Below are 22,948 nucleotides of genomic sequence, written 5' to 3' on the forward strand. Positions count from 1 at the left end.
GGTTATTGATCAAAAATAAAAAGTATTATATACTGGCACGCTGAAATATTAATAATACAGCATAAAAAAATAATTAACAAGGAGTTCTTTACTTCTAGAGGAGAGAACATTATCAAAACAGTTCTGATGAAGAGTTGGTACCTTTTCCACATTTAAAAAAAATCCTTTTATGCAACTACCAAAATTTTTTTTTCACAAAAAAACACTTAATATGTATTGTAATATGATAAAACTATTAAAAAAAACAATAATCTTGTTTTTGAATTTTTTGAGCTGACTAATTATTATGTCAAATATCTCTGTAACTAGAAACTAAGACTTGGTACCTTTTTCTGTGAGGCGCCTCATATATATGATAAAACAAACTGTAAATAACCTTTCTGTATTTAAGTCTAAAAACAATTATAAAATTGAGTAAAAAAACTATGTAGCACGCAACATTAATATTTCATTTACCAATATAATGCCAAGGTCATTAGTATTTTTGGAGTGTCAGGATCTAGGTAATCGGTTGCTAAAGCCAAAATTGATACATTTTTTCTGTTGTAGGTGTAATTTTAAATTTGTAAATTTAAACTTTTTAAATCTCTGAAAAGTCAATGTTTCATGAAAGAAAGAAATTTTTCAAAATAAAATAAGTTATGAAAAAAAAAGAGTTTTGATGATATGATTATTACTGTTATATCAAGTTGTTATTATGAAATTTAAATATTTGATTCTCATTTCAGGATTTCAGTGATCCCAAACGTTTGCTTGATCCATCAAATATTTGTTCAGAAAAGTTGGTAGAATACACATTATGTGCTGTTAATTTTGCAACCAATCACCAATTACCAGATCTTGAATTTAAAAAACTTTCAAATGGAAAATCAGATATCGCCTTGTTTGATTTCACATCAATTAAAAAAGCTGCAAACGCTGCAAGAATAGTGGAGAGAAAAAAACAAAAGTTGCTGTTAGCTTTAGTAGGAGATAGCTTAATGGAGGTGTCAAGTTAGATTAAAAATATAACTTTTTAAATATTTTTTTATTTTGATTTTAAACTAATTTTAAAATCAATTATTTACATTACAACACACATTGTTTTAAAGTGTTGTGCATTTTATGTACTAAGTTTGAGTTTTTGCATAATAACTATGGCTGTTGATGGGTTGGGTATGAGTTGGGTATCAACTGAACCAAATTCAAACCTGACTTTTGCTGACCTCAAAACTTTAAGGTCAGCATTACTGAATGCTGACCCTAATGCTGACCAAAAAGACTAACTGTCTTGTTACAGAACACTTGTCTAGGAATTTTATGCTACTTTTCTCAATAGTGTCATGAGTTAAGTCGGAGCAGGAATTAAACCTTGATTTAAAGGTTCCAACCACTGAAAACATTGTTTGTTTTTATCCACATATATGTCAAAAAGTAAATAAGATCAGAAAATTTGTACAATTTAAAAGTTCTGAATGGCATTAGTTAAAAAAATGTTGGTCGGATCTTGAATATAACTGGTCTGGATATTATAAGATCCATACCTGACCTGTTTGGTTAACAGGTCTTTGTCTGGCTGGTTTTGCATCCATAATAACAAGACCCAGATCCAGTTCAAATGAGTTGGGTGAGGTCTTGGTCTTAACCTGACCTGTTAACAACCCTAGTAACCACCAAAAACTCTATGTAGTTATGAAATCTCATTTGTTCTTAATTTTTCTGCTTTGAAATTTTGACTTCATAGTGTGCCAATTTAAAGACATAAAGAATAAGAACCACTCTAATAATTTGATAAAAATTGGTGCAAATGTAGCCTTTGGACTCACCAAACTTTGGATAAAATTTTAGTCTGATTGGTTAAGGATATATGACAGTTTTAGTTAAATTTTGTTAGTTTTTTACTACTTATATTGAAATGTTACTGTGCTATTTTGTCCATATTTTTAAAAAATAGTTACAATAGTGTTCTACTATGTAGTACCAACAATTTTTGTTATAATTGCTTTATTGGTACAGGTACCATTATATAAACCAAAAGATATAAACTTATAAACTACTATCAAAATGCATAAAAATGCTAAGAAATGGTTGAAAATTTTTTCTAGGGATACCTACATGAAAAATAAATATTTATTTCTCTTAAAACAAAAAAGCTGTGAGGAAACCAAATATTTTTTATATTGACTGAGATAATTGACTTAATATATTTAAATAAGATAACTAAAATAACTGACTGCTTAAAAGTTTGGTTGAGGAAAATTAATCTTTACAGATTAGGTTGTTTTGAAACAAAATTTTTTAAAATTTAATGAAAATAATTGCAGCAAAAAGAGAGGAAAAGAAAGAAAAATCTCAATTAAAAGAGAAAGATTTGCATTGCACTTGGAAAACTTTTAGGTAATATAGTTAAAGGCTAGATGACCATGATCCATTGGTATTACAAGTTGTTTGCACAGCCTCAACTTGATATGGATTGGTGGCATAACAATTTTATCTCTGTTGATCAAACAGAGGTTACTTATATTTTTATACCAGGTTGTGCAATAAACAGTAATTTTTGTATCAAGGACAGATTTCACTGCTTTAAACAAAATGCAAGATTTTAACTTTTGATTAAGATACCTGGTTGCACTGTGTGGTGAAAGAATAAAAGAATAGTTCTTTGAAAGGCAGTAAAAATTATTATTTTAACTGCTCTTCACAGAACTATTCTCCCCTTTTTTTTAATTTTTTTTTTTTTTAAATTTTATTCAGGTCCCCAAGAAGTCATTAGGGTCTTATCACAGAGCACCGTGGATGAGCATTTAATTAAATTAGGTTTAGTGAACTGCCACAATGAAAACAGATTCATATGAAAATTGAAACTTTATTTGCTTGCTCTGTCTGAAAAAATGTTTAAGACAGCTTACTGCTTTCCAAGCAGATCTAATATGACAACTGTACAAAGCCAAGATCAATATCAGTGATTCTTGGGTACCATAAGAACTTTGCGAATCCTTCAAAGCTACTTTGTACAGGAAACAATAGGAAAAGAAGTTGTACTCCCCCCTTTACTTGATTTGAAGTTAATACAAGTAAAACCTGTAACAAGAGGCACAATGTGTTGTTGCCTAATCTGTCAAATTCATTGTTGAAGAACAAACTGCCATTGAAAAGAACCAAGTGTGCCTTGCAGCACATGCTTCAGCCGTTTAGAAATGCTCTCAAATTCAGGAACAACCTTCAATCTTTAACAGCAAAAGATGCCTAAGCAACCAAGCAAATTGCATCTTGAGTTATTTCAATTGAAAAAATTCAATTCAAATTCAAGCGGTTATGGTGTAGTGGTAGAGAGTTTGCTTCATAAACGAGAGGTTCCAAGTTTGATCCCCTCCACGTCCCTGGTAGTACTGTGCTCAAATTTTTTCTCTGCGCAGCAGCCATGTTCATCAAGGTTCGTATTTCAAAGTTATAGAGTTTTATAGAGGGTTAAAGAGAGTTATAACCACAATTAAGTAGCCTCCTCATCTGTAGTGACCTTCTGGGCCTTGGGGAGGTGAATTAACATAAATCAAAAAAATTTCCAATAAAGGATTATCTCAGAAGGAACTATTCAATTCGCTAAAGCATCTGGTGGTCTCCACTTACCATTGTACCCCTTAAATATTTAGCATAAATAATTTTTACATATATATTGAAAGTAAGTCTTTAGGAAGTATATTTTTGACAGGTTTTCTCTTTTAAAAGGTATAATTTGAAATTTTTTAAGCAAAGTTAAATTCTCACTCATAAATTGACCACTCTAGTCTTTGTAAATGTACAATTAAATACGGGTCTGTCAAAAAATGGATTAAAGAAGATCTATAAGAAACAAATTCTTGTTGTGGTATCAGAAGATTTGTCTAACACTCGCTCCAATATTAAACAAATCTGGTCACTGATTAATGCAAATGGAGTTAAACTAATGTTGGCTTGTGATGGAAGTTGCAAATATAATTTGTAGTCTTCAAACCCATTCAAGTGTGCACCCTTGCACAAGACATTTGGATTTGACATCACTTGGTGTGACTTCGAATCCAAGTGTCTTACCAAATCAGGAAACTTGTGACTGATTTGGTAAGACAGTTGGATATGAAACACTGTTGTCAATCAAATATAGCCTTGAGTTTTTCAGCAATCTGGCGTGGTTGTTGCTGATGCAAAGCTGTTTGGCAATGTCATTTAAAAGGCAATCATCAGTAGACTTTTTGGAAGGAATTGCATCTCCTCCAGGAATTGTCAACCACCTTTTCAAGATCCTTAAAACTGCTTGGATAGAAGCTAACTAAGCCCATATCAAAGGGACCAGTTTGAGAGAAATGAATGCAGGAAGCTTCTTAAAAATGTGGATGTGCTGCAGCAACTAGCTGATACAAACATGGTTCCCAACATCATTCACATCATTGAACAATAATTGAAGCATTCAAAGTTTTAATTTAGTTGTTTAGGCTTGCTTTGGATTCATATTTCAGTTGGATTTCACTGAACAAATATAAAAAAAAGGATTCCCTTGGGGCCCTTCAGTGAACAAACTGTCTAAACTTCTCATTAAGATTTTTATTAACATTGGTCAAGGTGTCCTTTTGCAACATTGGTCAAGTGAAACAATAAACATCCAGAGTACTAAGAAAGGTTTTTACGTTGCAAAAATGATTTGAACAATAAGTATCTTTAAAGAACTGCTTGCATAGTTTGAGTTATTGGAGAGTTGGCAGCAAAAATTCATAGCTCAAGGTTTATAATGAACATTTTCACCATAATAATCCTTAAATGTTATTTGAGTTTTGACATTTAAAAATAATATTTATAGGATTTGTGCTAAAATAGTATTTAAAAAATTTTTGCCGTAGAAAAACAAATAACATTTTAAGATGTAATTAGATGCTATTTGATGATAATACTATGTTCAAAATAGGGTTTTTTGAAAAGTTATTTTTTCACTTAATTTTGAAAGTTAATTTATTTAAGAGAGTTTCATGAGTCAATAAAATTTTTTTTAACAGAGATGCACTTTTTGTTTGTTTTACCTACTTGTAGTCTTTTAGACCAGGTTTTATACTTTTTTTTAGCATTTTTTTGCATTTTGGCAGTAGTTTACACCTTAAAAAATGTTGAATTATTCATGCTACACATAAGCTAAATCAAACCACACTTTAAATAGAAAATCAATATTTTGGTCTCTAAAAAGTGAAAATGATACATACTCCAATATAACAATTATAATAAAAATTGTTGGTATTACATAGTAGAATCCTCATGTAAGCATTATTTTAAAAATAGTGACAGTTAATGTCATCAGTTACATTTTGAGGTAGCAAAATTCTAACAAAATTTAAATATATATATTAATTTATAACATTTTAATATTATAATATAAATATATAAAATTTAAACTTATACTTCAATAATCTATGTTAATTATTTATATTATAAAATTTTATTTAAGCGGCTTTAATTTACTTACTGGGTTTAAATAAATTAAAAAAATTTTTGTTTAAGATTTTGCTTATTTAAATCTATTTTTTATAATTTAGATCTTCCTATATTTATAAACGTTAATGTACTTGAGTCATCTACCATTCATCTTCTAGGATTAAGTCTTATTTCTGATTTTTTTTGGAAACCATATATCAAATCCATTGCAAAATTAGCATCTGCTAAGGTTGCATTCTTTATTGTGCTCAACACTTTCTTACTCTGGATTCTATTCTTTATCTCTATAAATCTCAAATCTGTCCTTGTATGAAATACTGTTGCCATATCATAGGGCAGATCTTCCGATGATGTCCTTTTTCTTTTAGACAAGTTGCAAAAGCCCATTGTAAACATTGTTGGACTGTTTTAAAAAATCAACTAAGACGGATATATGATATACTTGAAACAAATTTAAAATTAGAAGATATAAAAGAAACATGCTTTTATTTCAGTTTTGTCTATTTTGCAGAATTCCAAAACAGAACTGAAAAACTGATCTTTTTGTGTTGTTTTTTAATAGAACTTTCCTTTTTAAAAAATCAATTGCAATAATTTTTTTGTTTAAAATTTTTTTGCTCATTTAAATCTATTTTGTTCCCCCTTTTCATTTGCTAGAAATAAAATAAAAAGGAAATAAACATATTTCAACATTGTACCATTAACACTTGTAAAAAGTGTGCACTAAAGTTAAAATTGTTTTAATAGCACAAGTGAAAACGCATATTAACTGTTTTGTAAAAAGATTGTTTTAATAAATTATACTTGTAAACCTAAATAAATCTTTACAAAAAAAGGTTGTGTCAAATGTTGAGAAAAGAAAGAATTTGTATTTTAAAGTATACAAAGCAAATTAAAACTTTCCGTAAAATTTTTCCACAATAATGTTTCTACACTATTTTGAGTTTATTTTTTAATTAAGCTAGTTTTGTGGTAGTTCAGTAAATTTTGTGGCAATTTAGAATGTTAGAAAAGCAAATAAAAGTAATTTTGTCAGTACATCAGAAAATCAAATTATACTTGTGCACCATGCATTTTATATTCATAACAAAGTGTGAGTATTTAAAAAAAAATTTCTTTTAGTTATTTTACATTTTTTTGTTTTAATTGTTTGTTTAACATTTTTATATTAATTTTGCAGCCATTTTGGCCTACAGGATCAGGTTGTGGTAGAGGAGTACTTAGTGCTCTTGATGTTGCATGGACAGTTTGCCAGTTTGCCAAAAATGTTCCACCACTGATAATATTGCGTGATCGTGAGAATGTTTTTAAACTTTTATCTGGTGTCACTAATGACCAACTGCAAAAGAACTACAATGCATTTACCATTAATCCACTTACTAGATATTCTGCATTTGATGCAAAGAAAATTAAAAATCTGAATACTCTAAAAAAGCTATATGATACTGACGATGTTCAAAATGCTGATTTGACTGCATCTAGTCCCCATAGCCCAAGATCACCAAAGAAAATATTTAGAAATCAACGATCTGGTGGTAAGTACTGTTAAATCGAATTTAAATTAAAACATAGTTTTGATAATAAAAAAATTACGTTCACAGTTTTCTTTCATACTTATATCATATTTTTAAAAGGAATAAAAAATTATTTGCTGTAATTTAAAAATTATTGCTGTAATTACCAACTTATATCAACTAAATGTTTTCATGATCAAAATGCTTTGATGTTTCCAATGGTGTAGTATTAGGTTTTTGTCTAAATTTCTTGAGTTGTCTGCTATAGGCATTGAGACCAGACCAGTATCATTTATTTTTTTGTTTGCAGTTTTTAATTAATTGTTTAAATTTGGTGTTATTCTTTCTGTTGCATTTAATCAAAAATATACTAGCTTCTTTAAACACTATCTTTAAAGGGTTGTGCTTAACATAATTTTGAGCTTGAAAAATCTCTCTTTTGCTACAGCATGGGGCTCACAGTGGCTGGTGAACTTTAATTCAGATAAAACCCGATTTTTTTCAGTCAATCATTAATGCAATAATTTAGATCTTCCTATATTTATAAACGTTAATGTACTTGAGTCATCTACCATTCGTCTTCTAGGATTAAGTCTTATTTCTGATTTTTTTTTAGAAACCATATATCAAATCCATTGCAAAATTAGCATCTGCTAAGGTTGCATTCTTTATTGTGCTCAACACTTTCTTACTCTGGATTCTATTCTTTATCTCTATAAATCTCAAATCTGTCCTTGTATGAAATACTGTTGCCATATCATAGGGCAGATCTTCCGATGATGTCCTTTTTCTTTTAGACAAGTTGCAAAAGCCCATTGTAAACATTGTTGGACCTGCTCTTGCAGCTAGCCTCCAACCATTATTGCATCGTCGTAATGTTACTTCTCTTTCTCTTTTCTACAAATACTATAATGGGCACTGCACTAAAGAGCTAGCGTCTCTTGTTCCATCTACTAAAATTCATTCTCATGTTACTCATCATTCAATCTTACACCTCCTATCATTTTATATTTATTCATTATAAATATTGGTATATCTATGCATATCTATATTTGTTTTAAAGTAAGTTAAACTTTTTTAATGAAGATTTATGGTTTTTTATATGTCCTGTTTTATTTTAGGTAAATTTACTGTTGACAAAATTTAAATTTACTGTTGACTTTGAGTATAAGTTTTTATTAAATTTACTTTTATAATAAATTTACTGTTGATTATGATTTGTGTATAAGCTTTTTCTTCTAAAATAAGTTGTGTTTTTTCTGAACATCTATTCGTTTTTCTTTGTTTTTATTACTTATGCTCCTTTATATAAAAAGTTTTTTCAATAGAAATGTTTAATATTTCTCTGTGGGCTTTCATTGCTCAGTCTAGTTCAAGCACCGCAGATTACCTGCATCAAATATAAAAAAATTTAAAAAAATCTTCAGTAAATGTCCAGTTTAAATTCTCAGACAGTAGTAGTAGTAATGAAAAATTACATGAGAAGTTTTCTGGTGCTTTTGGAAAAGATGACCTTCCAGTTAGTAAGCGACCGGGGCCCCGGCCCCAGTTAAAAATGCAACTTTTTGCAAACTAGGCTCTGGCAAAATTATAGGATTAAGCAGGGATTGATAGCCAGGACTAGAAAAAAATTTATAACACTTAAGATATTATAAATTTATGCTTACATTTACTATTTATTAAATACTGGCATACATTTATATATTTTTAAACTCTAAATTACTTCCAACAAGGTTGCAAGTAACCACTATTAAGTTATGAGTTACTTTAAAATAGAGAATAAATTAAAATACAAGGAAATGTTAAAATACAAGGAAAAAGACTTAAAAAGTTGTAAGTTGTATAAAAAGGGAAAACATGAAGATGATAATTATAAGGTTTATAAGAGTTTATAAGGTTTTTTTGATGTTCAAGGAAAAAAACTGGATTAATAAAAGTTTTTATAGCATGAATATTATAGTATTCTTAAAGTTACTTGAAATAAAGAAAAGGGTAGGCCTTCAAGAATAACTTTATTACTGCAGTTAGTAAGAAATAATTTAATAATCTCAAAACCTTTATATAAAGAAACTAAGAACAGAGTGAATTGTAGGATAGTTGTAGAGGTCAAAGTGTTTTCTAGAGTTTTGAAAAATTGGAACCACTTATTTAGCACTTTTTAAAAGTTTAGCAAAAATTGAAGAGAGCTCTGGAGAACACTTTTTCAAGACAATAATCAAAATCTGTTCTGGACCAGAAACTGTAGAAGTGTTTAATTGAGAATTAACTTAAGCATTGGAAGCCAGAGTGATTTCCATGTTTAACAATCGGTTAATCTGTTTAACTATCAGGAAGAGGCCATTATATTCAATATTATTTAATAAAGCTACTGCTCAAGATGGTGAAAAATGTGGAGTAGAATGAGTCTTGACTTAAAATTGAAAATAAGTAATAAAAGCTTCCCAACTTTTATTCCAGAAGGAATAAAAGCTTTCAAGATACACTTTATGCATACATATTATGGACATAAACATACATGTTTGCTATTTATTTAGATACTGGCATAAAATATCCATTCATTGTTGTATAAACTTAAGTATTTATATGGATTAGTATTTGTCGAAAGAGAAGTTGATTAGATGGGTGTGTGGCATGACTCTAGCAAGACAAAAAAAGAAGGCATAATCTTAGACAGATTTGAAAAATCATTGTATCAAACAAGGTTTGTTAGAAAAGATTAAATTAATTTAGGTATCAGCATGTAAAGAGGTAGCAGCTTCAGTAGAAAATGGTGGTAGTAAGAAAACTTGAGGAGAGTGCCTTACATATTGTACGAATGAGCTTTAGTTAAGAAAAAAAAAATGTTCTAGATTGTTTATATTAAAGAAACAGCATAAAAGAGGAAAGCTAAAGCCTGACGATGATGATGATGATTATCATCATCATCAGGCTTCAGCTTTCCTATCTTATGCTGTTGATGATGATAATCGTGATGATGATCATGATGATAATGATGATGATGATGATTATGATAATCATGTTGATCATAATGATGTTTATATATGCGTATATATATACAAAATATAACATGAGTTTTGAATAAAAAAAATATTCTTTAGGATGTATAAATGTTTATGCAACCCCAGTCACAAACCCGGCCCCAGCTATATTTTATCAAACCCGACCCTGGCCCCGGCCCCGTTCAATTATCAACCCCGGTCACTTACTACTTCCAGTCTAAAGAAAATAGAAACATAATCACTGCTGCACTCACAATTGCACATTGATCAGTCAAAAGTTTCTGACAGAAAGAAGTGTATGTGCTTATAAATACATCAAGAGCACTTAAATAAGATGTTGTTGATTTGAGTATTCTTTATAACTTCAACTTATTGTGAACAAATAAAGCACTGTGTTAAATTTGCAGGCAGTATAAAAAAGAGTTTAAAACATATGTTCCTCTGATTGTTCACTGAGATGTCAAACTGATGCAATAACTGACAATAAAAATTTATATTGATCAACTCCCTCTCAAAGTCTCTGATTTGGGTGTAAAGTACCTTAAAAGAATGATTTTGGCAGAGAAAGTTGTTTGTTATTTTACACAACTGCCTCAAATTAGTGATTGGCCGAAACAAAAATGAACCCAAATTTCGGGTACTCTAGTTTGGTGCCAAAACTGATACCAACATTTTGGCTAGTCAAAAATTAGTTTTAATTGAAAATTTTACTTAAAATTGCAATTTTACATTTGTTATTTTTTTATCCATGTATTGTGTTAGAATTGATTACACAAATGCAGTTGATCACTAATGGATATTGTGAAATGCTTCCAGGCCCAACTTTTTTAACAACTTCTTTCCATCTTGAATAATAATAATAAATTAATAGTCATAAAAAATAATAATAATAATTAAAGTACTCATACAAAAATCTAAAAACTTACATTCACGATTTATTTTTTATTTTTGTTTACTTTTTTAAACGAACGAAAAAAGACTAACTATTTTAAAGCAAACTTGTTTTCTTTAAATAAACATTATCAGTCAAAATATTATGCGCACTGGAATGGCTTGATTATTTGCGGTTATTTACTTTTAAGAAGCAGATGAAAACAAGCTATTTAGTAACTAAAACATTAAGTAGTTTGTGAACAATGGGCTTAAAATTTCATTTAGAAATAGTAAAATATTTTATGAAAATTCTTAAAAATAAATATTTTTGTAAATTAAATAAAAATTTAAAATCTTACAAATTTTTTGGTTTTTAGCATGTTTTTTTATCAAAATTTAGCTTTTTACCGAATTTATAAAAAGTACTGAAACCAAAATTTCTATATCGGTTCAAATTGTCTGCAACTGATACCAAAACAGAATTTCGGTCAATCACTTCCTCAAATACTGGATGAAAGATTGGGGTATGCATTCTTATTGAAGTAAAACTTGAACAGGACCTACTGTATTTTGCATGTCACTATCACATTTTTCAGTAAGCAATTGAAGCTGTCTTTTGTTTTCTTATGGATTCAAGTTTGGGGCTGTGCATTCTTTTTTTCAAAAAATTAGATAAAATAGAATGACAAGTGCCAGCAATAAATAAAAGAGCAAGGTTTCATTTGGTTTGACATCTGAAATCAGATATAGTTATATATAAGTATAAGTATATATAAGTATAAATATATATAAGTATAAATATATATAAATATATATATATATATATATATATATATATATATATATATATATATATATATATATATATATATATATATATATACACTTTTATATATATATATATATATATATATATATATATATATATATATATATATATATATATATATATATCTTATACTGCTGATTTAGGTAAACAGTGCGACATCATACTGAAATAGCCTGCTGCCGGGGTACATACATCAACTGACAATTAGCCTGACTCACAGCAGAGTGCTGCTTACATTGACTGAGGGTTAGGCATGGGGCAGCAATCCTTTCATTCATTATTCTTTGTTTTTTTCTTCTTTTTCTAAAAAAGCCATATCGATTTAGATAAGCAAAAAAAGTGAGCAAATGCTTACTAAATATTCTAAAGTATATATATATATATATATATATATATATATATATATATATATATATATATATATATATATATATATATATATTGTTTTTTAAAGAGTTCTTAGATATAATAAACACATTTTTTGGTTAAAAGAACATTAAAAATAAACAATACATTTGGTCTAAGTAGCACTAGTTTAGCAATAATTCCAAATAAAAACTTCAAATTTTAAAACTCAAAAAAATTTTTTTAAAACTTTTAAACATGTTTCATCAGTAACAATTGACATTATCAGGTATAAAAAATTAGTTACAATTTCTACATATAAAAATTTTTGTCTACTTTAAAATTTTATAATTTTACATTTTTATAAAATAAGTAATTACCAAGAAACATAGATTTATTTTAAAACTCCAAAACAGTATTTAAATAAATGTATGTTTTGGTGAAATTTTTTATTATTACAATATTTATTTTTTCAGGTTTATATTTTTGCTCATAACTATTTTTAGAATTTAGAGTTCAATTTTTTTTGTTTAGATAATGTATCGCCACCTAAACTTGGTAATCAAGCCCATCAAAATAAACAACTAAAATCTAAAAGAAAGTCTGATCGAGCAGAACTTAAAGATCAAGCTCTTGTTGGTAATACAAAAGCTTTTTGGGAAGATCATAATAAGGCATGATTTTTTTTTTAAATAATTGGCTCATTAATAATGAAAAATTTCAAAAATTTATATATAACATAATGATATATATTTAACAAAATTACTTTGAGGCAATTATCAAATGTTGTATATAGTATCAAACCCAGACCTGTCTTAGCACCACTGGAGCTGTATGGGTGGCCATAAAAAGCCTCCCCAAAAATATTTATTAATTGTTATTTTTCTTTTGCTTTTTTATTAAAAAAAGGAAAAATAGTTTCAAATGCAGTAGTGTATAATTCTGTTTCAAATGCAGTAGTATATAATGGAGTAGTAAATCTGTTAATTTTAACTAGTTCACTTTTTTTTCAGGACAATTAAATGGACTAAAAAGTAATTATGTTCCGCAACTCATTCAATGTTTAAAACTGTTGTTAGATTACTGTTCAGACAGTAGATTTAAAAAAACTTATTACGAATGTATAAAAAATTTGTTTTTTTTGAAAGATAAAACAATTTTAAAATATTCATTAACAGTAATGTTAACTTTAGCTTGTTGGCAATTAAGAGTTTGCTGTTTTTTTTTAAATAAAAGAACAAAAATAAAAGTTTCAGTCAAATATATAATAATAGCAAAAATTTAATTTTTGAACGAATGAACTTTTGATCTTTATCTCGCTATTTTGTTTTACATTAGGAAAATGAAAAAAGGAGACAAAAACCTATTCAGAAAGTTTTTTTTCTCATTCTTTTTGACTTTAATAATAATGAAAACTAGCAGTAAGCAACCCGTAATACGGGTTATTAGTAATTAAATCATTGCTTATAGTTAATGACAAAAAAAAGACTACATTAACATACGTTAAGTTCTTTTTAAAATCTGTTACACACAGCAGATATCATAAAAAGAAAGTCAAGTAAAGCCTGCCAACACCTAAAAAAAGAAATGAAAAATAATTACAATTTTTAATTACATAAGTATCATTTGCATTTTATTGTTAGAATTAGGATAATAATATAACAGAAAATATAAAGAATTAAAAAAATAGCTATAACAGCCCAGCTCTATTAACACAAAACACAGAAACAATAGCGTATAGCATAAGATATTTGTAAGCACACATTACAGACATTACTATGTCTCTCCAAAATAATTAAAAAAGAAAAGATTATAAAAAGGCTAGACAACTTAACGTAAAAACACGGGCAAATAACACCACAAATTAATAAGATATTTTATCAACTAAAATACTTGAGCTAAAAAGATTTTATTTATTACTTATTATTATTTTTTATTTATTAGTTATTTTATTTTATTTGTTTCAATATTGAACAATTATGGTTAAACAATTTGAACAATTATATCATAAAATTGCAAGCAACTCATAAAATATTTTATATACATGGTCATTATCAATTGTGGTATTAAGAAATACGTAAGAGCTCAGTAATTACATGTTTTATTGATGCTCCCTGTACTAATTCTCATTTAACTCTCATCTAAGAGAAAGAGAGAGGGAGAGAAAGAAAGTTTTGCCAAAGCAGCATATTAAAAAAAGTAAAAAAGACACAATAAATAATATTAACTGGTTTTATTAAGTTACCAATAAACAAAATTATATTTACCTTGATTATTTGAAGTTCCAGCTTCTCTTTAACTGTTCACAAATGATTAATAGAGTAAATTTCATATCATTAAATTTACAAAATTAAAACCATGTTTCAACAGTAAACAAACTAATTAAGTGATGACAAAGGCAACTAAAAAAAAAGAACATGATTATGTTTAAATTTATAAAAAAAATTTAAAATCATTTTAATTTAAAACTGTTACTATAAAAAGTAGAATTCATTCTTAGTATTGTTCTAAAGTGTTTAAAATCAAATAAGCAAACATTAACACTGCTTAATACTGAATTCTGGCAAATAAGTTTTCTGCTCGCTGAGCAGCATTTTTTACATTTCAACAATGACTAATTTCATCTTGCCTAGCTCTATCTCTTTCAGTGGACAACAATTATTTTTGCCTATTAGAATTTACACAAATAAATTCTTCGCCTATTATTAGCCATTTCAATTTCACTGTATTCTTCAAACATACTACTAGTAATTTTACTATTGTTACAATTGAATAATTATTAAATGTAAAAAAATCTTACAAATTATGATCTTTTCTAATCAAAGACTATATTTTAACTTAAGATTAATTGAAATCCATATCTTTTTTTAAGTTTATATATATATATATATATATATATATATATATATATATATATATATATATATATATATATATATATATATATATATATGTTTAATAAGTTGTTTATCAAAAATAAAACAATATTTATTTACATCAATAAATTGTAATTTAACAAAGAATCTAGACTACAATATACAATCTAAAAGTGTAAAAAAAGAAGCAATATCAGTCAGTATATTTTACTCTTAAGTAATAAAAAAAATAAAAGAATTCAAGAATATACTAATATTTTCTAAGAGAAAATATTCATATACAGAGAAATGTAAAATATACTGAGATATAGGCACATTTATGTATATAAACTTATTTGTCAACAAATTACGCCTCTTTTGAAAAGTTTTGACTTGCGTATATATACATTATTAATGGTTAAAGAGTTAAGGAAAGTTTTTATACTCGATTTAAAATACTTAAACTTTTTTAAAAGTTTTTTTATATTTACATATGTTTCATGTTTTTGATTATTAAATAAATTTTATTGTGTAAATTTTAAATAAATTTATTATATTGTTTTAAAATTACACTAAATAAATGTAGAATGCTAAAGACATCATTTGTGATCAGTAAAAAATATTATCTAAACCTTTTAACCTTAAAGCTTGATAGCTTTCTGATGATATCAATTAATTGTTCAAACCTAAATGAACAAAAATATTTAAATTTAACTTTAATAAGCAACAATAATTTTATAAAGAGCATGACGTAAAAAGACATCCTCTAACGGCCCCCCCTATTGCCAAGCAAGATTCTAAAACTTCTAAATAGTTTCTTAATAATTAAGAGACGCTGATTATTAATAAAATAAGATATATTGAGATTTCTGTTGGCAACTTTCCTAAAAGATAGTCTGAAAGTTACCTCTCTTTGTTATTATAATTTATGCATTTTCATCAATGCTTACATTAAAGAGCTTACACTAAAGAGTAAAAACAGCATTACATGTTAAGAATTATGCTGAATTTTATTTTTTTTTACAATTCTTTATTCAAAAAATATCTAAAGAATTTTGAAAAATTATATCTTCTTTCATATTTTAGAACCAGTTCAATTAAAAGTAATTTTTTTAAATTTTTAATTACTCAAAAAGTAGAAGCTCGTGTTGAGTCAGATTAAGATCTTCAACTAAGTACAACATAGAGTTTAGCTTATTTTTACAAAATGTACAACACAAAAAACAATAGTTTCTTCTGTTCTCTAGAAAAAGCTCCTCAAGGAGGTTGTCAACTGTAAAAGTTGATTGCTTGGCTGTTTCTGTGAATAAAAAAAAAGAGGTTTCTCAAAAAAGTGGTTTTTAATAGTCATAATGCTACCACAATCCAAGCATAGTCATGTCAGAGTTTTGAACTTTATCTATTTCTGACTCACTCGAACAAGATTTACTTTGTGACCTTTTGCCATTTTTTTTTATTTTAATTTTTTTTCGCAGACAAGTTCATCATCTTCATTCTCATTGTCACTCGTCTCCTATACAACTTTGTAAAACAAACAATATCGAACCAGCTGGTCTTTTGAATTCTTTGATTCTTTTTTCATCGCTTAAAAGAAATAAAATAACGCTTGTGATGTAACTACAGCAACCGACAGTAGGCATTCCTATTTTACAGGTACAATACCAAGAATCAATGCCAAATTGATTATTGATGTTGGGTAAATACTTAATGTATATTAATCATATAATTGTTTAATTAATAGAACTGGTTCTAAACCAGGCATCTATGTTTATTATTTTAGAATGTTGGGTTGAATTAATTTTTCCATTAAGTCTTAACTCGTATTTTCTTTTGTTAAGTTTCTCTGATATATAACTAGTAATTTTGAACTAAAGCAATGGTAAGTGACTCTCTGACTTGTTGAAGTAACTGAATTATATCAAATTCAAGATCCAAATTAAAAAACATTGATATTGTCAAATGATCCAACCCAGTTTGAGCCATAATAGATATATTGCCAAAGCCTGGGTTTGAAAGTGCTGGATTCAATTTCTCATTGAATCAAGCGATTCGCTTATTTCAATAAAATGTTCTCTTGTTTTATCAACCAACTTTTATTACTTTTATTACTAAAATCCATTTATTCTGAGACATTTATACTCGATAGAAGTTTTTTATCCATAAAATGATAAAAAAGCAAATTTCGAAGTACAGAATTATGCATTGTTTCGAAAAGATTTTTAACCTCTTTTTTGAGTTTTATATTATCTTTACCAATTAATAACATCTCCATACTTCGTTTGATTAATAGATTTGACAAGACGAAAGAGTACAAAAAAAAATCTACAAATATTGATTCATCATCAGGATTGCATATTTTGTCAGCTGTTTCTTTTAAAACAACTTGTGAATTTGAAACTCTAGATTTCTTTGTTGTCTATTACACTTTCAGCTGAAAATACTGATAAATCACTTATTGGAAATGAAAGAGTGTTATAGGGATTCCTAGTATTAGTTGAATTATCGTTTATAGACTCTTCATTTTTTTGCCATTTAACGTTTAGCAATCAAAAAGCTAATTACACATTATTAAATATTTTAAACTATTAAAGGTTCCAAGTTATGCGATAATCAAGTTATAAAAAAGATACAAGCTCAGTTCGTCTCGTTGGTTTGACATTGGTTTTAACTTAAATTTTTTATATTAGGAGAATTTAAAAAAAAATCTTTTAATTTTATTTTAATGTTTATTTAAAATTATTGACACTACTGTTTTTTTATTTGTTTGCGTATTCGTTTTTTGGTTGATGTATAAATTAACATAAATAAATAAAAAATAATCATAAAAATATTTTTATTTAGACTTAAAAAAAAAGAAAAAAAGATTTATTTGCTACCCTCCTAATATAAGAAAAGTCAGTTAATAATAATAATAATAATAATAATAATAATAATAATAATAATAATAATAATAATAATAATAATAATAATAATAATTAAAATGCTGTTCAGATAGAGGCAATATCTATGACAGCCAACACAATAGCTGTCTAAAAATTTAACTGCAACTTGTTTTTCTTGTTTAATATTATCTGCAAGTCAATCAGCTTAAGTCTGGATTTAAACTCTTTGACTGATGTAGACTTCACTACGGATCCTGGTAAACTATTCCATCGAAATAGAAAACCCTGTTTGTAAAGAAGTGTTTCTACTTAAACAATTTTTAACAAACTCTGATTTAACTTGATGTTTATAACCTCTAATATTAGATACTGGACCTGGTGTATTTATTGAATGCATTTTTATCTGGGCTTTCTTCATATCAATAGATTCAAAACCTTTATATAATTTATATTGTTGTATAAAATCACCTCTTAGTCTTCGAACTTCTAAAGTTGTTAAATCTAATATTTTTAGTCTTTGATTGTATCCCAGATGTCTTAATTCTGATATCAATTTAGTTGCTCTTCTTTGAACTTTTTCAAGTTCTTTGGTATCCTTTTTATAATAGAGATTCTAAGCTTGAATCGCAAACTCCAGATGAGGTCTAACGCATGTGCAATAAAGCATTTTCATGAGGTATTTATCTTTATACCTAAAAGTATTATTTAATATTGCAAGCATATTGTTTGCTTTACTGGCAACATTCCTTACTTGACTTTCCCATTCAAATCCTTGGATATATAAATACCTAAATCTTTTTGGAGAGTAAATTTTTAAATTTTTTTTAGTTCACCATCATTTTTCATGAAATAATCTTTTATTACTTGCACCAAAATGCATTATTTTATATTTCTCAAAATTCAAACCCAGTTTCCATTCAAGAGACCATTCATCAAGTTTTTTTATGTCATATCAAAATGATTTTGATTCAACCTCAGTATAAATAGGAGGGATTATTTTATTGTCATAGGCATACAAACAACATTTATTAAGAAGTCTGCTTGGTAAATCATTTATGAATATCAAGAAAAGGAGCGGGCTAAATACAGAACCCTGTTGTACTCCACTTAACACATCAACCCAATTTGCCTTGAATTTTTCCATCACTACTTGTTGTTTCCTATTCGATAAGAATGATTCAATCCATTTAAGAAGCATACCAACAATACCGGAAACACAAACCTTAGCACATAATTTTATGTGTGATACTCTGTTGAATGCTTTTTGAAAGTCTACGAAAAATTAATTGGAATACTGTTTAATAATGCGCTTGTTAAGGTGTCAAGAAATTCTAGTAAACTCGTTGTGCAGCTCTTACCTTTCAGAAAGCCATGCTGTTCCTTTGCTAATAGTTTGGTTGTTATTAAATGCTTGATTATATTATTAGCAATTAGTTTGTTGGTTTGACCATAAGTTAGAACCGTTTCTTTGGTTTGACAAGTTAGAGCAAAACAAAGTTGCCAAAAAAAGACATAAAAAAATCCGATTATTCAGGCTATTTAATCAATTTTTCTCAAATATTTTAAATTTTTTTCAGGATTTTTTTTTGCGGCATTCCGGTATATTTCAAGGTTTTTAATAATAAATTAATTAAAAAGTGATACTATGATATTAATAGGCGATTTTCTGGGGGCGACATGCTTATTGCGTCATGCTCTTTATAATAGGCAAAAAATATTAACCTTTTCGCTCGAAGTCTGCCTTTTGATGTTCTTGCTAGATCTGAAGTACAACTTTAGGCGTTTTTAAACCTCTGTAACTCAAAAACTTAAACTCTAAAGGATTTCTGACTTTTGTTTTCAAATGAATGGTCCATAGTAGTCCTGAAAAACAACAACTTCACATGATTTTTTTATAAACTTTTTACATTTTCACTTTGAAAACCAGATAAACTATGGCTTTTTAATGCTGCCGATTGACACAATCCCAAGTTAAAAACATCATAGATGAGGTCGAAAATAGTAACAATTCATTCTAATGATAAATAAGTGATTTCTCATAGTTGCATATATATTTTAGTCAATTTTTTAAACTTTAAAAAGTCAATATAAACCTATGATTTAAAATCTAAAATGTTGATTACACTTCTTATCAGCTTTGTTTTATAGACATTATTTATGTATAGTTATATGTAAAAAAGGCTAAGAAATATGTAATAAAGTTTTATTTAAATAAGGTATAGCACTAGTAGTCTATAGAAATGCAATTTCATGCTCCTATTGTCAATTTTTTCTTAGTGTACATTTTCAAAGAAACAAGATATTTGGTTAATTTCTCTAAATATTTACTTATGGTTTTTCCTAAACTATGAATACAATTTTTAAAAATTTAAAAAAAGATAAAAATGCTATTAGTATACGTTTTATTTATTCTATTTAAATATGTTTGCGAGATGTTTAAAAATGTTTATTTTATTACCTACACATAAAATTCCACCAATTTTTTTTTAGTTAAAAACTTAAAAAGTTTTTTGGGCATGTATAAATTTTATAACTGTAATAAATGTTTTAACTGTTTAACTGTAACTGTTAACTGTAATTGTAATAATTTTTTAAACTGTATAAATTTTATGAAAAGTATGTTATAAATTTATATACAGTCTCTAGCAAACGTTTAGAATCAGTTAAGTATTTTTTAGATAAACCCATAGTTTATTGAAAATGACATACACAAATGAAATACACAAAGCTAAAATTTAATATATGTTATAACCATACACATGTATGTATATAACAAAAATTAAATATTAGCTTTGTGTATGTCACTTGTGTATGCCATTTTCAATAAATTATGGATTTACCTAAAAAATACCCAACTGATTCTAAACTTTTGCAAGTTATGTAAATATATTCATTTTTCTTTCAGAAAATCTTTACTTTAATGTTGAGGCAGGGATAATTTTACAAAATTTTATTTTAAATTTACTAACAAGTTATGCTCAAAATCCTGCGTGCTGAATGGTCTAACCTACACAATTGTTTATTTTTAATTTATCAACAACTTTAGCTATAAATTGTGCGGGCTGATTAGTCAAACCTACAAAATTGAGCAGGGTTAAGCATTAACCCTGCTCAATTTTGAAAGTTTAAGCAATAAATAATTAAAGGTTATCGAAGGGTTAGGAATTAAATAATGAAAACATTTAAAATTTTTATTAAATGAAATTAAAAACTTTTTGTTTTGCAATTTCATTCAAAATATTGAATGAAAATTTTATAATACATTTAAAATGCATTATCAGCTTATTGTCATTGATATCTTTATATCTAACAGAAAAAAATAAACTGCAATTTTACAATAAATTAGAAAGGAATCAAACAAATTTTATTTTAAAATAATTCTAAAGTAACTGTATAATTTTATAACATAAATACAAACTATTAAACTAAATGTAAAGATAAATTACAAATTAAAACCTATAACTTGTGATTAGCTGTGGCACTAAAAATAAAAATAAAAATTAAAACATGGTTACTTAATTTTAAACATTTTAAACCAAGTCTAATCTTATAAAATCTAAGCTGTAATCCTTTAAATATCGCCACCAGACAATAACACAGACCAGATAATAGCACTATACTAAATCATGTTTATATAAAACATGATCAAACATCTAAAATAAAATTATATAAAACCAATAAATAATAAAAAACATCTTAGTTATATTAAAAAGGTCAAAGGTCAAACCTAACTGTGTGCACATCAACAATGCTTGGCATTTTTAAGTTTAAGTGTCTAAGTTGGCTCATATTATATAGAGTATGATAATATTTTGATGGTTTTCTTAATTGTGTCATTTTTGCGGATTAAGTTCAAAATTGTTTAAACAGAGGAATGGTAAAGTAGCTTTAAACCCCCAAACTTGGATATTCCTCAATATTAGGTATTTTTAAACATTTTTTATTTTAGCTCAATTTAAATAAAATATTTTATTATAATTTTAATAAAATTTAGTTATTGTTAATTATTTTAATAAAATTTAATTATTTAAATTAAATGTTAAATGCCATTTAAATAAAATGTTTTATTATAAATATAAAACTACAATCTTCAGTTATGTTCTTATTATACATATGTTTTTAAGTTTGTATTCATTAATGTTTTCATTAAACAGTTATTAAGATGTCCTTTCTGCTGATAAAGTAGTTAAGATCGGTGTGGGAGGTTTAAAAATCTGCTGAAAGACTTTTTCTCACCATTTATTTAGCTCAAATGGCTCCAGTGAATAAAGAGTTTATATGTTTATTAAGTAAATAAAGAGTTTATATGTTTATTAAGTGAATAAAGAGTTTTAAATATAATTAATAAAAATAAAAAAGTTGTTCTCTAATTTAAATATTTTATTACGCTTATTATATTAGGCGTAATAAAATATTTAAATTAGAGAACAACTATTGTCAATTAAAAAATAAAGTTTTCTCTAACTTTTGAATGACTTTGCTTGCTAGTGGTTTTACTTTTTTTATATAAAGAAAATGATTTTTTCTGATCAACTTAATTCCTTTTTTTATATAACTAGGCTTAAATAAATAATTTTAATCCAATTTCTATGTGTTTAGCCTGATATAGGTTGTTTTGCTTTGATTTTTTGGACTTTTGTAAATTTTGGACCAACTGGGAATTCTATATTATACAAGCCTTCTCAGGAGATGCCTACTGTCCCACAACTTATATGACCACACATATAATATTTTTGATTTGACAACTTGGCTACAGCTCCTTGCATGTTTTAAGTTAGCGCGTTTAAAAAATGTGCTGAATAAACAAATGTAAGCCTAAACTAAAATTTAAAATAAACAAGCTATAAACTGGAAAAAGAAATAAAAACTAAAAAAAATAAAAGTTTTAACAAATGATAAAATGAATAAAATACAAACCAGAAAAAATAAAAGCATAGAATTAATATATATTTTTATTTTAATTTAATAAGTGTTTCACTACAGAGAATTTATAAAAAATTGAAGTTTCAAAGTTATTTAATCTAAACTTAATTATTTAAAAATTTAAAGCTGATATTTTCTAATGTCTGCAAAGCAAATAAAGGATTAAAAAAAATAATCTGTTGGTAGTAAGTAGGATTTGAACCCTCAAACAATGTTGATATAGCAGTGGCACCTCATAAATGACATCATCAACCTATGCGCTATATTAACGTGGTGACGTAGGAAAAATTATTAGCTT

General features: G+C 26.8%; 1 protein-coding gene across 1 annotated transcript in view; it reads left to right on the forward strand.

Annotated features, from left to right (window-relative positions):
• LOC101241235 (uncharacterized) overlaps positions 1-22,948 on the forward strand; it is an 86,036-nt gene that overhangs the window by 29,063 nt on the left and 34,025 nt on the right. The window contains exons 4-6 of the mRNA XM_065791727.1: positions 729-986; positions 6,611-6,965; positions 12,525-12,664. Of these exons, the coding sequence (XP_065647799.1) occupies positions 729-986; positions 6,611-6,965; positions 12,525-12,664 (753 nt within the window). The remainder of the gene's footprint in view (positions 1-728; positions 987-6,610; positions 6,966-12,524; positions 12,665-22,948) is intronic.

This window comes from Hydra vulgaris, chromosome 02, assembly GCF_038396675.1.
Source record: "Hydra vulgaris chromosome 02, alternate assembly HydraT2T_AEP".
Lineage (NCBI taxonomy): Eukaryota > Metazoa > Cnidaria > Hydrozoa > Anthoathecata > Hydridae > Hydra > Hydra vulgaris.